Source organism: Microcaecilia unicolor, chromosome 3 (assembly GCF_901765095.1).
Source record: "Microcaecilia unicolor chromosome 3, aMicUni1.1, whole genome shotgun sequence".
Lineage (NCBI taxonomy): Eukaryota > Metazoa > Chordata > Amphibia > Gymnophiona > Siphonopidae > Microcaecilia > Microcaecilia unicolor.
In genome coordinates, this window is record NC_044033.1 from 261,276,294 (window position 1) to 261,290,949 (window position 14,656).

Consider the following 14,656-nt stretch of genomic DNA (forward strand, 5'->3'; position numbering starts at 1 on the left):
CTGGTGGCAGCATCTGCCATAGGACACCCTTGAGGTAGAGGATCCGAAGGAAAGACAATGGAAACAATGTAGCAAGGTCCCCTGTACTTAATCTTCTCAATCTACTTCCCTTGCAGATTTTAAAATTCAAGCTGGGGAGATGATACATAGATTCCGTCAAAGAGGGTATCCTATGAATGTTATTTAAAAAAAAGGCTTATAAAAGAGCGCGGTATACGCACAGGCCGTGGTTGTTTGTTCCAAAGCAGAAATCTATGGTCGGTCCTTTAGCCTGTGTGATTCCTTTTTCCCATCAAGTGCCTCAGATTGGACAGTTAGTCCATAAATATTGGCACGCAGTGTCAGTACATTCGGAATTCAGTGAACGCCCCAAAATAGTCTACTGCCGTAAATCGAATCTGGGAGAGTTATTAAAAAAGCCGGGTAGAAACAATAACGGGGGACAGCATGGACCCTGTGGTAGATGTGTCTACTGTAAACACGTGATTGCTACAAGTTGGATAGCTAAATCAGGGTCCAATAGGCGGTTTTATCTGTCATCACATACCACATGTGACAGTGAAAGAGTTATGTATCATATGCCCATGCTCGCTATACTATATAGGACACATGAAAAGGAAACTTAAGAGTTGTCTTGCTGAGCATATTAGTAATATCAGAACCCCCCAAAAAAGATACACCACTAGTCAATCATTGGTAGCAGCATCAGGGCCCGGAGGAGATGTGAGTGCTCGGCTGCATAATATAGAACAAAGATACATTTTTGAGTGGGCTACAGTGGCCCCTAATGGCCTCAATTTAGAGGTAGAGTGGCTGTAGGACAGTCACGTTACGTAAGGGGAGGAGTTAAGGTATATTTAAACTCCCACATGTGGCCTTTCAGGCATAGCGTTATTGGGCGGGTAGAAAACTCCTGACTTGGAATGATATCCTAATGGTTAGCAGCCAATTTTGATATGGAATGATTAAAAAGAACCAGATTGATTAGTACAAATAAGCCACCACCTATTCTTGCATTTGTATGTCTATATACACATTATATAATTTAAGTATTGGTTCTTCCTGAAGAAGGAAATTCCCGAAATGCAGTCTCGCATAGAGGACCAGGATAAGATACAGAGAACCCGGTGAATTTAAAAGGACTTTTTATCCACAGTGGATATTTTCACACAAGGTACCTCAGTAGCCTTTCCCTGACTGAAATGATCCTCATGGACATGGTTCTTAAGAAGTTTCCATAATATGTGAACTGTTATTTAAAGACTCTGTGGGCGCCAGTGTACACTGGAGTGCCGTGCCTGTATACAATCACGGAGATTTGGATATAGCAAAGACTGAAACATGTTCTTTGAGTTTATGCATTTGGTATAAGCAAATGAAAGTCGTTGTATTAATTGATTAGAAGTGATAAAGTGATTAGGGTACTGAAGAGAACTGTGTGTTATGAGTGGAAGCGGCGAGTGACTGTGAGTGCCGAGGACTAATGTAAGATGTAGGTATATGTGATTTAATAAATAAGTTGAAGAAATTAATGAAGTAAGGAGTACTTTATGTATGAAGTATCTGTTGAGTCTGTACTCTGGTAACAAATTTTGGACCCTAGATTGGCACAATTGTTAAATTTTAACTGCCAAACCTTTGACCATTCTTTTAACTTTTAGTGATATCTTCTCTTGGTTCCTACTCCCTCTAGGATATCCACTCTATTGGCTATCTTCATGTCATCAGCAAAATGGCAAAAATTTTCATCTAACCCTTCAGTAATGTCTCTCACAAATTTATTAAACAGAATTCGCCCCAGTACTGACCCCTGAGGCACTTCACTGCTCGCATTCCTTTCCTCTGAGCAGATTCTATTTACCATCACCACCACCACTTGTTGGTTAACCAGTTTCCAATCCAGTTCACCAATTTGTGTCCTACGTTCAGCCCTCTCAGCTTATTCATGAATCTTCTGTGAAGAACTGTATCAAGGGCTTTGCTGAAATCCAAGTAGATTACATCTAGTACATGTATTTCACCCAGTTCTTTGGTCACCTAGTCAAAGAAATCAATCAGATTCGTTTGGCAGGATTTTCCTTTGGTAAAGCTATGTTGCCTTGGATCCTGCAACCTATTAGATTCTAGAAAGTTAAGTAACTCTTCAGCAGCAACTCCTTTATTTTTCGTACCGCTGACGTGAGGCATACCGGCCTGTAGTTTCCCACTTCTTCCCTGTCCCCGCTTTTGTGAATCGCTCCTTTCATTCTTCATTAGAGGAAACACAGCTGGCTATCAGCCAACGAAGAATCCCAATAATTAACAGCAAAAACAAATGATAATGATTCTAAGTTAAGCTACATGGGGCAACACAAATATTTTAACTTATCAATGTCAAATTGAGGACACAAATGTCTTCTTTTTGCTAGAAATAACAAATTAGAACTACATAAAATAGGAGAAGATAATGAAATAATATAATGATCAGAGCAGGGTGTGTTAGAAAGTAATAAACAAGGGTCATTTGAAATCTGGTAGTTTTACAAAACATAAATCAATAGTATGACCATGAATATGAGTAGGGCCCCTAACCACTTGATCCCATCTTAAACATTTCAAAACCAAGCAAAACTCAGATACAACAGAACCATTTTTCAATAAATCAAAATGCATATTAAAATCTAACAAAAAGTCTTTAAAGCACTTGTTTCTTACTAAATAAAAATTATGTTAAAGGAGAAAAATCAGCAGACAAGCAACCTGGTGGACTATAAATTAAGGGCAAATTAAAATCCTTAGACTGAATCCATAATGATTCAATTGAATCTGTAATAAAAGAATCTTTGAAATTAAAATATAAATCAGACTTATCTATAATTAACAATCCCCCATCTCTGCGTTTTAATCTAGGTTTAGAAAAGGCTAAGTAACCCAGAGGACATAATTGGCTCACTATTAGCAAATCAGATTCAAGTAACCAAGACTCAGTAATACACAAAACATCTGTCTTGCTAGAGCAAATCAAATCAAACAATATGAATATTTTGTTCTTCAATGAATGAGCATTCAACATAAAGATTTTCCATTTATTTACCTTATTTAAACTAATTTCTGGAACATAGTGAAGAGGAATTAAATCCTCTCAGATCTAGAAGGATGGCTGAAATGAGCTAAAGAGCCATGTCTACCTTGACCAAGTACAACAAGAATTAAAGCCATACTTAAAATCATTACTCCAAAAAATATAAAGAAAAAAATGGACTGCCCGAAGTCCACACGATGGAGTGCACAAAGTAGCGTTCCTTTATCAGCACAATGAAGGCAGCGCACAACTCTGTGGCATGCGGCGACTCCGGAGAAGATCCCCTCCTAACATGCTCAATGTGGGCAGAGCTAACGCTGTTCTGGGGAGCAAGACTGGCTCACTGTCACAGGGAGCCTAAGTCTGTACCTGAAACTAGGGCTGTGTACCAAATATTCATATTCAAATCGAGCCCAAATAGTGCCCTGAATACATTATTTGTATTCACCCAAATAGCGATTTAAATTCGAATATAAATAATCCAAGACTCTACTGTGTTAAATCCTACTGAAATAAACACTTGAACTCTGATTTCTCATTGCTTCTTTTATTATTTGTTAAATCTCAGTATTTGTATTCTGCTGAATAATATTTTTCATTATTTGTTTTCGGCCGAGTAGTAAAATATGCTCTACCTGAAAGAAAGCAAGGTTAATTGACTTTAAATTACTTTCCTAGGTCACATGAAACATATTTTATACAGAAACATGAGGATTTAAAGTAAGAATTAATTGGCAATTCTAGTATTCCAGTTGATCACTGAGAGTATGATTGAGGGTTGAGTGCTGTGCCTTCAAAGAACAGCCAGACCAGATATGAAACCTGGACTATGTGTTCTTTCTTCCCTATATACTTTTCGTAAGACTTGCCTATATGAATGAAATTCTGTTCTCTCTAATTTATGCATTTGATTTTAGTTATTGTAAACTGCTCAGATGGAACCTGATGGGAGGTATAACAAATAATTTAAAAAATCATTTGGAAACTAGAACTGGTCAGTAGTCAGCCCATTGCAGTCAGCCACAGATATTTAGTGTGGGATTTGAACTCTGGCTTCCTTGTTTCTCAGCCTTTATCACTACTCCATTCTGTAAACCAAAATGCATATACCATGTAGGTTTAACAGTAAAGCATCTATCTATATTCTGTGTACTTAAATGTTCCTCATAGGGCAGAACATTTATCATTAACCCTCAAAAGCAGTGAATGACTCAATCTGATTTTAGACTTGGGTTGTGGATCTTTTTCCAGACTCTGTGCCGTTCTAGAGATATGTATTTGAAGCAGGTGGGCTTTGATAGTTGGCAGACCTGGATACAGAGACGATAGGATTATCATTGATTCGGAGTCCACCCAAGGGGCAGGGGATGAAAGTAAGAGGGCTCAGGGGATAAGGAAAGGGAGAGGGGAAGGAGAGGAAAATGAGTGAGAAACATGAGGTTTGAGGGATGTAGTGGAGAAGGAGGGAGTACGAAAAAGTGAGAGATGGCTATGCCAGGGTGGAGAAGGAGATTGAGAAGGCTGCATCATTGTGCACTCACCGTGTATTCCCACACAGCCCCCCAAAACTAATTTGTGTGAAAGGCGATAGAATGCAAAAATACATGCCACTTTCATTTCATCCGTAGTAAGTGAATCCTTGAGTAATTTTTGAATACCAGATTATTAGTATTCAATACAAAATGCTCTCCTCTTTACCACTATAACTTTGAGTCTTCTGTCAGAGGGGATTTTAAAAATTGAAATTACTTTTTTTGGATCCTGAGCTTCTATTTTTCCTCCTGCTTCTCCCATGCCTTGTTAGTGAGGTGAAGAGGTGTTATTGTGACACAAAGGATGGAAGTGAGAGCTATCGATGTGTGCTGTGATAATGGTTCTTTTATAGGCTACGAAACAAGAGGGGAGGAAAATTGGTTTTAAAGTGAAATAGAGTAAAATTGTATGTTGTATCACAGACTATATTCAGACGTGTGGAGCTCAGGGCAAACCCAAAGGAGGAATGAATCCTCTGAGACTGAAAAAATTACCCCTATGATTGATGAACTTGAAGAATTGTGGGAGGGGGATCTGTCTGGGCCATCTGAAAGTGACCCCTCCCCCAGATTCTAATCAGTTATTTCCCTTTCCTCTCTGAGATCACATCATATACCCTCTCCCTTCCATCTTCTTCTCCTAAAAAACCTCTGCCAGTACTCTCCCCTGCCTTCCAAAATCCCATCAAGCCCTCTTTCCCCTTCCTTGCTTTTCCTTTTCAGACCCCTGCCATTACTCTTCCATCCCTTCCACAACTCCAGCAAGTATTCTCCTCTCACCCAACACCCCAACAAGTGCATGCCTCTCTCTCTGCCCCCCCCCAACCTTAGCAACAGTATTCATCAGTATTCATACACATGAGGCACCATACAGCTCAATACACTGATCCATTTGTTCCTCCACACCATACAGCTAATGCTGCTTCCCCAACCCTTCCTTCATGTAATGCCTCTTCCTACAGCCATGAAAGCAGCTGAGAGCAGTCTGCATAACTTCCAGAGATAGCCCAGTTTGGCTTTTCTGTACAGAGGTTTTTCTGTACAGAGGTGTGCAACTTCCTCATACTCAATCACCATTATGCTGTCGTCATGTGGACGGAGAGCTTCGTGGTGCCCCCACCAACTCCACTAGTCTTCCCTCTTAGTACGGGTATACTTTGCAGTTTGTCACATTTATTTTTGGTTGCCATTGTTTGTAAACCTAATGCTTTTCAGTCATGTTTCACTTTATGTACATAATATAACTGCTCCCGAGAGAGTAGTGTTCACTTCGGCCGATGTTTTCTCATTTACTCTTCCATTCTTCCCACATAAAAGTCATGAGCATAAAACTGCTAAATTAATTTAGGTGCAGTGCATTTCACATCCTGTTTTGGAGGGATGCCACACATCCTTAACAAATATTGTTCTTCTCTTTCAAAACACCTTGTAAATGTTTTCTGAATATTAGGTACCTATGTGTATTTATATGTTTTTTTTATTATTATTTCTAGAGAACCTTTCATCATCTTGTCAGGAGGTCTGTCATATGATACGATAGGACGACGGCCCTGTTTAACTGTTATGCATGGGAAAAGCACTGCCGTGTTAGAAATGGATTATTCAATTGTTGATTTTCTAACCCTCTGCGAAACACCATATCCTAACGGTGAGTTGTTAAAAGTACATATTTGTTTTATTTTTGTTCAGTTATGTCATGAGCAACTGGAAAATACCTTTCGCTCAATCTATTTTTGAAAACTGCATTATTCCAGAATCCAGCGGTTATATTAAAATTATCATTAAGCATGGCAAAAGCATATAGCTCAGTATGCAGCAGTGGGTGCAGTTTTTTAAACACTGGCCCCAAAGTTTAAACAAGTATGTATATTTATCGCTGCTGTCTGGATAGGCGGCTGCAGTGAATAAATGTGGAGAATGCTCGCTGTGAGCCGCTAAACATATCTCAATGATAATCAGCTGCTAATCAGTTTAACTTAAACTGCATGGATAGTGGCTTAATATCGGAGAATTTTGAGCAAATTTTCAGCAGCACTATCCATAAAAAGGGCAGTTCTGTGACCAGGTGTCTCCATTTACAGATCACTTTAGTGTATACATGTATAGAATATTAGCGCTTTTGCAGGTAAGCATAAACATACATTAAGTAAGTGGTGGCAGGTCTACTAAGTTCTGTTCTGTAGGGGGTATGCAAGTGATGCAGCATGTAAATGCATGGCGGAGTACAAATGGGTGAAGAATGGAATGTGCATGGTGTTGATTCCGACTGAAAAGATTGAAAACATGGTAATTTAGAGTTCCTTTATTCAGAATAAAATGTATTGCAGGCAGTGAAGAAGCTTCATAGAAAAGACCATTGACTATTCAAGTCAGTTATATTTCATGAACTTCTTACCTTCCAGAGAGAACATACAGTTTATATGAGCAATCTTTTTTCAAACAACTTAAATCAGAAGGTCTGCTAACAATCAGTCTTAATCAAAAGATTCAATAGGTTAACAAGAAAACATAGAAATAAAATATAAATTGATAGGTGAGACACAGATGGTCAATTTCAGAACTATGAAATATTTGCCCTGTTTACTAAGCTGAGCTGGAGGCGCGTTAGTGCTTTTAGCGTGCGCTAATTGTGTAGGCACCCACAATATTCCGATGGGCACCTAAACAGCGTGCGCTAATTTTGTGCACGCACTAAAAACGCTAGCGCACCTTAGTAAACAGGGCCCATAGTGTTTTCTTAACTATAAACAAATCAGTCTGAAAATTGGGAGTCAGGAAAAGAAACATCTCTCATTTGAGCTTTTCTTCTAGGTAAGCAGCTGGTGCCTGAGGTCTTCCAAACCCCCAACTGAGATCAGGGTGAAGGCAGAGAAAAGATAAAGTTAATCTGAGTATTTTCTGCTATTATGAGGGTTATTTTTCATTTAATTTTTTGGCTTAAAAATTAACTATTCATTCACCAAATTCACAATGGTTAGGGCTGCTTCTTACGCACATAACCTACACAGTACTGCCAGTTAAACCATGCACCCCTGCAGCATTTATGCAGCCACAGTTATGTCTGGTCTATGGTAGGTGTAACTGCAGGGCAATGATAAGTTATGATAGCATTCTGTAACAGAATCTGAGTGCTACAAAAAATGAGAATAAATCAAATATCAAACAGTATCTTCCCAAACTAATAAACACCAAAATATAGAAGACAAAACTTTGTGTCACTCAGTATTCAAAAAAATCATGCACAATGTAATTCAATATAAAAATTTAAGGAATTAAATACGGAATCTGAGTGCCCAGATGCCACTATAGAAGGGCCTCTAAAAGGTGTGCCCGCTTACAGCATTGCCCTCATAATGCTGCTGAAAATTCAGGGATAGGGGATTTATGTGTCTAGCAGCTGCAATTAAACATATCCATTGAATATTGACCCCAAATTTATTATGGAATCAGATGTGATAGCCAGTCTTTCCATTGTCAAATGAAAGAATTTGCTCTGAAATGTAACTAAATTAATCTTAACCTAGTCAGTAATGTTCGCAGCCTCTCTTGGGGATAAAACCGAAGCCACCATGGAACATGACCATCTATGAGTAGGTTTCAAGGGGCTTGTGCCCTAGACTCCACAGGGATACCTAGGCTGTTGCTCTTTATTCAGAATTGTCATTGCAATGAATGAGTCATAGAGGGGAGCAGGATGGAGGAACTTAAAGTAAGGAGAACATTGTTTTTGCTAAAGAGGCATCAGAGTATTATAAACCTGGTAGGAACAGATTACGATTGAACTGGAAGACCAAATATGCTGTAAGAAACTGCCCAGTCAAGTCTAAATACAGCACAAGTTAACGATCTCTTAGTATTGGTATAATGCGAAGAAATGCAAAGTGATGCACTTAGGGAGTAGAAATCCACGGGAGACATATGTGTTAGGCGGGGAGAGTCTGATAGGTACGGATGGGGAGAGGGATCTTGGGATGATAGTATCTGAGGATTTGAAGGCGACGAAACAGTGTGACAAGGTGGTGGCCGTAGGTAGAAGGTTGTTAGGCTGTATAGAGAGAGGTGTGACCAGCAGAAGAAAGGGGGTGTTGATGCCCCTGTATAAGTCGTTGGTGAGGCCCCACCTGGAGTATTGTGTTCAGTTCTGGAGGCCGTATCTTGTTAAGGATGTAAAAGAATTGAAGCGGGTGGCAAAGAAAAGCTACGAGAATGGTATGGGATTTGCGTTGCAAGACGTATGAGGAGAGACTTGCGGACCTGAACATGTATACTCTGGAGGAAAGGAGAAACAGGGGTGATATGATACAGACGTTCAAATATTTGAAAGGTATTAATCTGCAAACGAACCTTTTCCGGAGATGCGAAGGCAGTAGAACGAGAGGACATGAAATGAGATTGAAGGGGGCAGACTCAAGAAAAATGTCAGGAAGTATTTTTTCACGACGGAAGAGAGTAGTGGATGCTTGGAATGCCCTCCGCGGGAGGTGGTGGAAACGAAATGGTAACGGAATTCAAACATGCGTGGGATAAATGTAAAGGAATCCTGTTCAGAAGGAATGGATCCTAAGGAGCTTAGCCGAGATTGGGTGGCAGAGCCGGTGGCGGGAGGCGGAGATGGTGCTGGGCAGACTTATACGGTCTGTGCCAGAGCCGGTGGTGGGAGGCGGGACTGGTGGTTGGGAGGCGGGATAGTGCTGGGCAGACTTATACGGTCTGTGCCCGGAAAGGACAGGTACAAATCAAGGTAAGGTATACACAAAAAGTAGCACATGTGAGTTTATCTTGTTGGGCAGACTGGATGGACCGTGCAGGTCTTTTTCTGCCGTCATCTAGTATGTATATAGTATGTAGTATGTAAAATGGATTTGACGTTTCTTTCTTGATGTACCATTGGTTTCAAAGCTTTGAATGCTGAAGGGAGGTGAGAGAGAGGAGATTCAGTGGAAAAAATGTAAACATGAAGGGATTTGATCAGGATAAGGTGGTTATACTTTTTGTACAATCACCTCCTGTGTCTCTCCCCGTGCAAAACTGTAGTAGCAATATAGGAAAAAATGTAATGGAACAAAAAGGAGAAGAAAGTTATAATGGAACAGCAAACGGAAAGTTATAGAGCCAATAGCATAGGATATTATTTTAGGGACTGTAGCTAATGGTATTATATTATCAGCTGGAAAGAAACCACTTTTTAGCTTGACTGGTTTAAATTTATCTTTATGCAATGACAGTTTTAAGTAGGATCCCTTTTGAACAATTTAAAATTTCTGATGGCCACAAAAGTGTGCTGTTCATTAGGAACACAGCATTTGCAGCATTACTGGTGTGTACCTTAAATTTCTTTTAAACCACTTTTTTTTAAGAGCTAACATAAGGAAAGCAAAACACTTATTAAACATTACTGGAGAAAATGTTGACATTTTCCTATTTCTTTAGTCAATTGACTTATGAAATGTGTGTTAATCTTGCTAATCTCCAAAAAAGAAAGAAAACCAAGCCCAGCAAACACCACAGAAACATGAGAACAATCTTAGTAATATACAGTTGAATATCTAAAAGAGGGGCACCCAGAAAAGGACACCATCTTGGACAGCTATAATATGTACTCAGTATCTGCACACAGATTTTTTTCATCCTTGATTTTCATACACACCTTTGAGAATATTTTTATGCAGGTAAATGAAAAAATGTAAATAATTATAGGTCTCCAGAGAATGACCAATCTAGCACACAGCAAGGCGTGAGATGGGCCATGTTTTGATATTCTTTGTATCCATGATCCATATTCAACTCTTATATATCACCTATGCATCATAGTCTTCCCAACATGCTACAGAAATAGCCATTACCCTTTGATCTGTGCCATATACAGTATTGAAAGGAAACCCATGCTGCTCAGATAATTTCAATCATATGGAGACCACAGAAACACAGAACCCATCAAGTATAAAGATGTAATCTAATCTGAAGATCCTGTGTTGATTTACCAGGGGGACTACCCTTGGAAGAGAAGTACAACCAGTACCTCAATGACCTTACATCATAGACATGGCTATATTGGTCCTTACATGGTAAACAGCTCACTGGAAGGGAGGTAAAGATGCCCAGTGATTCCCAACCTGGTCCTGGAGGCACCCCAGCCAGTCAGGTTTTCAGGATACCTACAATCAATATTCATGAGAGAGATTTGCATGCACTGCCTCCACTATATGCAAATCTCTCTCATGAATATTAATTGTAGGTATCCTGAAAACCTGACTGGCTGGGGTGCCTCCAGGACCAGGTTTGGGAACCACAAAAACATGGCTTTACTCAGCACAATCTGTGAACCATGAAACATCTCTTCACAGAAATATTTTTGTCCAAAACTTAAACAGTTCACTAGTCATGTAGGAAGGTTATTCCTCTCTATGGTCGTATTTAGCCTTTTTTGACAGTCACACACAAGGAATGCATGATTATTATGTTACGGTGCTTTCTGCATATCAGGTAGAGCCGTTTTGGGACTTGTAAGATTACCTATTTGATACACAGAATGTTGGTGTGTTTGTTTGTTATTCACTATTGAAAAGATTTTTATACAAAATTTACAAAAATAGATATAGGGACCAATAATTCATAAAGCTGTGCAGCGTTTGAGTTACAGGTGCCCAGCTGAGTCCCTTTGAATGACCTTGTTTTACCTTCTCATTTGCAGGCCACTGATTTTGCTTTTTGTGTTCATCCTACTCAGCCATATACTGACAAATGAAAATATCAGAAGTTTGTTTTATGCTTTCAGCAGACACCACTAAAATGTGAACACATTAGGAAAACAAAATTAATATTTGAGATTCAGCCAGACATGCAGCCGAGACTTGGCTGGATAACTTGGCAGGGAAATAGGTTTGAATGGGGATTATTAGCTAACAATAGTTTGTTTTGGTGATAACACACTGTTATAACATTTGTGTTCTTCTTTAGTGTAGTTATTATAGTGATTGTTAAACGAACAAGTAAAAATGGCTTTAGTAAGATTCTGGCAACTTTGTTCATTAATCATGTTACATGACCACACACACCTTATCATGATTCAGTGGATCCATTTTATTTAATAGCAAGCATCAAATAATGGTGGCATTAGTCTAGTGCCCATGGGTTCTACTGTTTGTAAACTTGAAAAGGAAAAGTATAACAAAATGCTCATTGTTCATGAATGAGTAAAGTTGTCTTTCCTTTCTCTTTTGGACTTTCAGATTTTCAGGAACCATACGCTGTTGTTGTTCTCCTAGAAAAAGATTTAGTAGTTATAGACCTTGCACAAAATGGGTAAGCATACTTATGTTAGCAAACCTTTGAGGATTTTCATTTCAGTACATTATTTTTGGTGAGTTCAGTTCTATCATTTTGTTTTCAGTTTAAAAGAATGTATATTGGCAAAGAGAAACATTTTTAGTTGAGACTCTTGAAAGGACAAAACTGTGTACCTATAGGAGGCCTGAAGGTATGTCAGAAATGGAAATCAGATTCTTGCAGAACATCCATGTTTGAAACAGGATGTTGATTTTAACCCTGTTTGAATTGACGTTTAGCACAAGTATATGATAGCAGCAACAAGCTTTATGGGTATTGCATTAGCCTTTTATTTCCTTATTTACAGATAATATTTATTCAAGCTGACTGTGGTATTGTATGTTTTAGGTACTGGAAATTAGAAATATTAATTATCCCATATCTATAATGAAGAACAGGTAGTTTTGTTTTGGTTAAATGAGACTCCAAATAATCAAGGTTATATTTGCAAGTCTAATACAGTAAATCCAGCTTTCTGGATAATCAGACACTAAGTGATTGGAACTGAAGTGTAATTGGAAAACAGCAATGAATGCTAAAGTGTGTTTGCCAACACAAGCATGTCCATTAATAAAAACTGCAACTTGGAATATTCGTGCCACCCAGTCATTGGCCAGATTCAGCAGCTGAATCGTGCTGCTAATGCAAAGGTTTCCAAAATGTAATCCTGTCCAGCCATGCTCTCAGACCTGGTCATTCTTTTTACTCCACCTTTTTCCAGAAAGGAGATTTGTTAGGTATTTATCTACATGGCCATGGCTGTATTTTAAGTCTGGATTTAGAGATGTCACTGGGACTCATTTGGGCTTTCTGTTATTAGACACAGTATATATTTGCCAACATCCCATAGAGGGAGTGACTTGAAGGTCACTTAACTGGGGCTATAGCGTTATTTTAAGTCATCAGGGGAAAAGGAGGCCCCATCTGGACATTAGAGCCATGAATGCTCTGGTTTCCCCTCTTATTTAGAAGTTTTCTCATGCGCATAGAGTAAGGAGGCTCATCCACATGAGTAGAGCAGGTCACGGTGAGGTCCTGTTTCCCCAGTATTACACAGATTTGTTTTTGTTCACCTTAGGTGCATATGGAAGACTCCTATCCCCTGCTGTAAACCAGCAACCCCTACTCTGCATTTTCATAAGTGAACTTAATGAAAACATTAATAAAGCTTTATTTTGAATTTGGAATCAACAGCATGATCAAAATACTTAGCAAAAGACATGCCTAGATGAATCACTTGAATTTGACAAAGCTGTAATGAGGAATACTGCTCAGCTATTCGATCGTCAGTTCCCCTGCAAGCTTCTCTGATTTCATTAGCAGGGCAAACACTGAAGAGTGACTGAGTCCATGTGCAGTCAGCCCTTTTAGCCTGGATCTCCCTTAGCTTAAGCTCCCATGCAGCCCTGGATGAGTCTGTCTGCCCTCACTCACCCTGCAATTCTAGCCCCACCTCTTTCGATCATGTACAAGCTATGCTGGGTTGAAAGTAGAGAACAGGCTGCCATCTTGCCCTGGGCTAAGGTTACCTGGACCATGCTGTTGGCAGCATTATTGTATCCCTGGCCATTGGGGTCTTAGTCCTCAAGGAAAAATCTGTTTTTTCCCCATTTGTATGTTCATGTCCACAAGGCCTTTGACAACATGTTTCATCAATTAATTGCCCAGCCTTGTATAATGCTCTCATGTTTGACTCGGGGTATCTGTCAGTCAACCCAAGCACAACCACCTGTGTAATTTTAATGTCAATGACCTTTCTCCGAGGACAAGCAGGCTGCTTGTTCTCACGACTGGGTGACGTCCGCGGCAGCCCCCACCAACCGGAAAAAAGCTTCGCGGGACGGTCGGCACGCAGGGCACGCCCACCGCGCATGCGCGGCCGTCTTCCCGCCCGTGCGCGACCGCTCCCGCCAGTTCCTTTTTTTCCGCGCCTGGAGAGAGTCGTGCCTTGCCGCTCTCTCTACTTCAGCCGCCGATTCTTGCGATCGCGTATACGCGGATCGCGCTTCGTTAATTTAATTTAATTTCCTTTTATTATCTTTTCTTTTTACAAAAAAAAAAAAAAAAAAAGACTGCGCGTGTGGAGCACGCGCTCCCCTTTTCCCTCGCTTCCAGCGGGGACGCTACATTGCGGCCTAGTGGTCGCTCGGATCGTTTATTTTTCGTGGTGTGATTTTAGCCACCATTGACGACTTTGACTTCGCCGACGCGATTTTTCCGTCGATGTCCTCGAAGGTCCCGAGTGGATTTAAAAAGTGTGGTCGCTGCGGCCGGCCGATCTCGCAGACCGACACCCACGCTTGGTGCCTCCAGTGCCTCGGGCCGGAGCACAATCTCAAGTCGTGTGCTTTGTGTCTCGGTCTCCGGAAACGGACTCAGGTTGCGAGGCAAGTTCTGCGGGACCGTCTTTTTGGAACTTGCGCCGGCCCCTCGACGTCGACCTCGACGGCATCGGTATCGAAGGCCGGTTCTTCGGTACCGGTATCGATGCCCGAGACATCGGCACCGATGGCAGCGACCCCAGGAGAACAGGTCCCGTCGGCCCGCCGGTCCGCCGGTGAGAGTGGGGTTGAGAGGCCGCGTGGGCAGTCGGCCCCGGTCACTCCCTCAGCTCGTGAGCCACGGGACCGAACCCTGTCTGACCCGGTGCCTCGAGACCGAGGGGGATCGACCTCCTCCTCCTCCATGCCCTCCGGCGCCGGTGACGTGCATCGAAAGAAGGACAAAAAGCATCGTC

At 40.7% G+C, this 14,656-nt stretch overlaps 1 protein-coding gene across 1 annotated transcript in view; it reads left to right on the forward strand.

Moving 5' to 3' along the window:
• The window catches only part of STXBP5 (syntaxin binding protein 5), a 789,999-nt gene that overhangs the window by 528,495 nt on the left and 246,848 nt on the right, over window positions 1-14,656 (forward strand). The window contains exons 9-10 of the mRNA XM_030194976.1: window positions 6,087-6,241; window positions 11,823-11,895. Of these exons, the coding sequence (XP_030050836.1) occupies window positions 6,087-6,241; window positions 11,823-11,895 (228 nt within the window). The remainder of the gene's footprint in view (window positions 1-6,086; window positions 6,242-11,822; window positions 11,896-14,656) is intronic.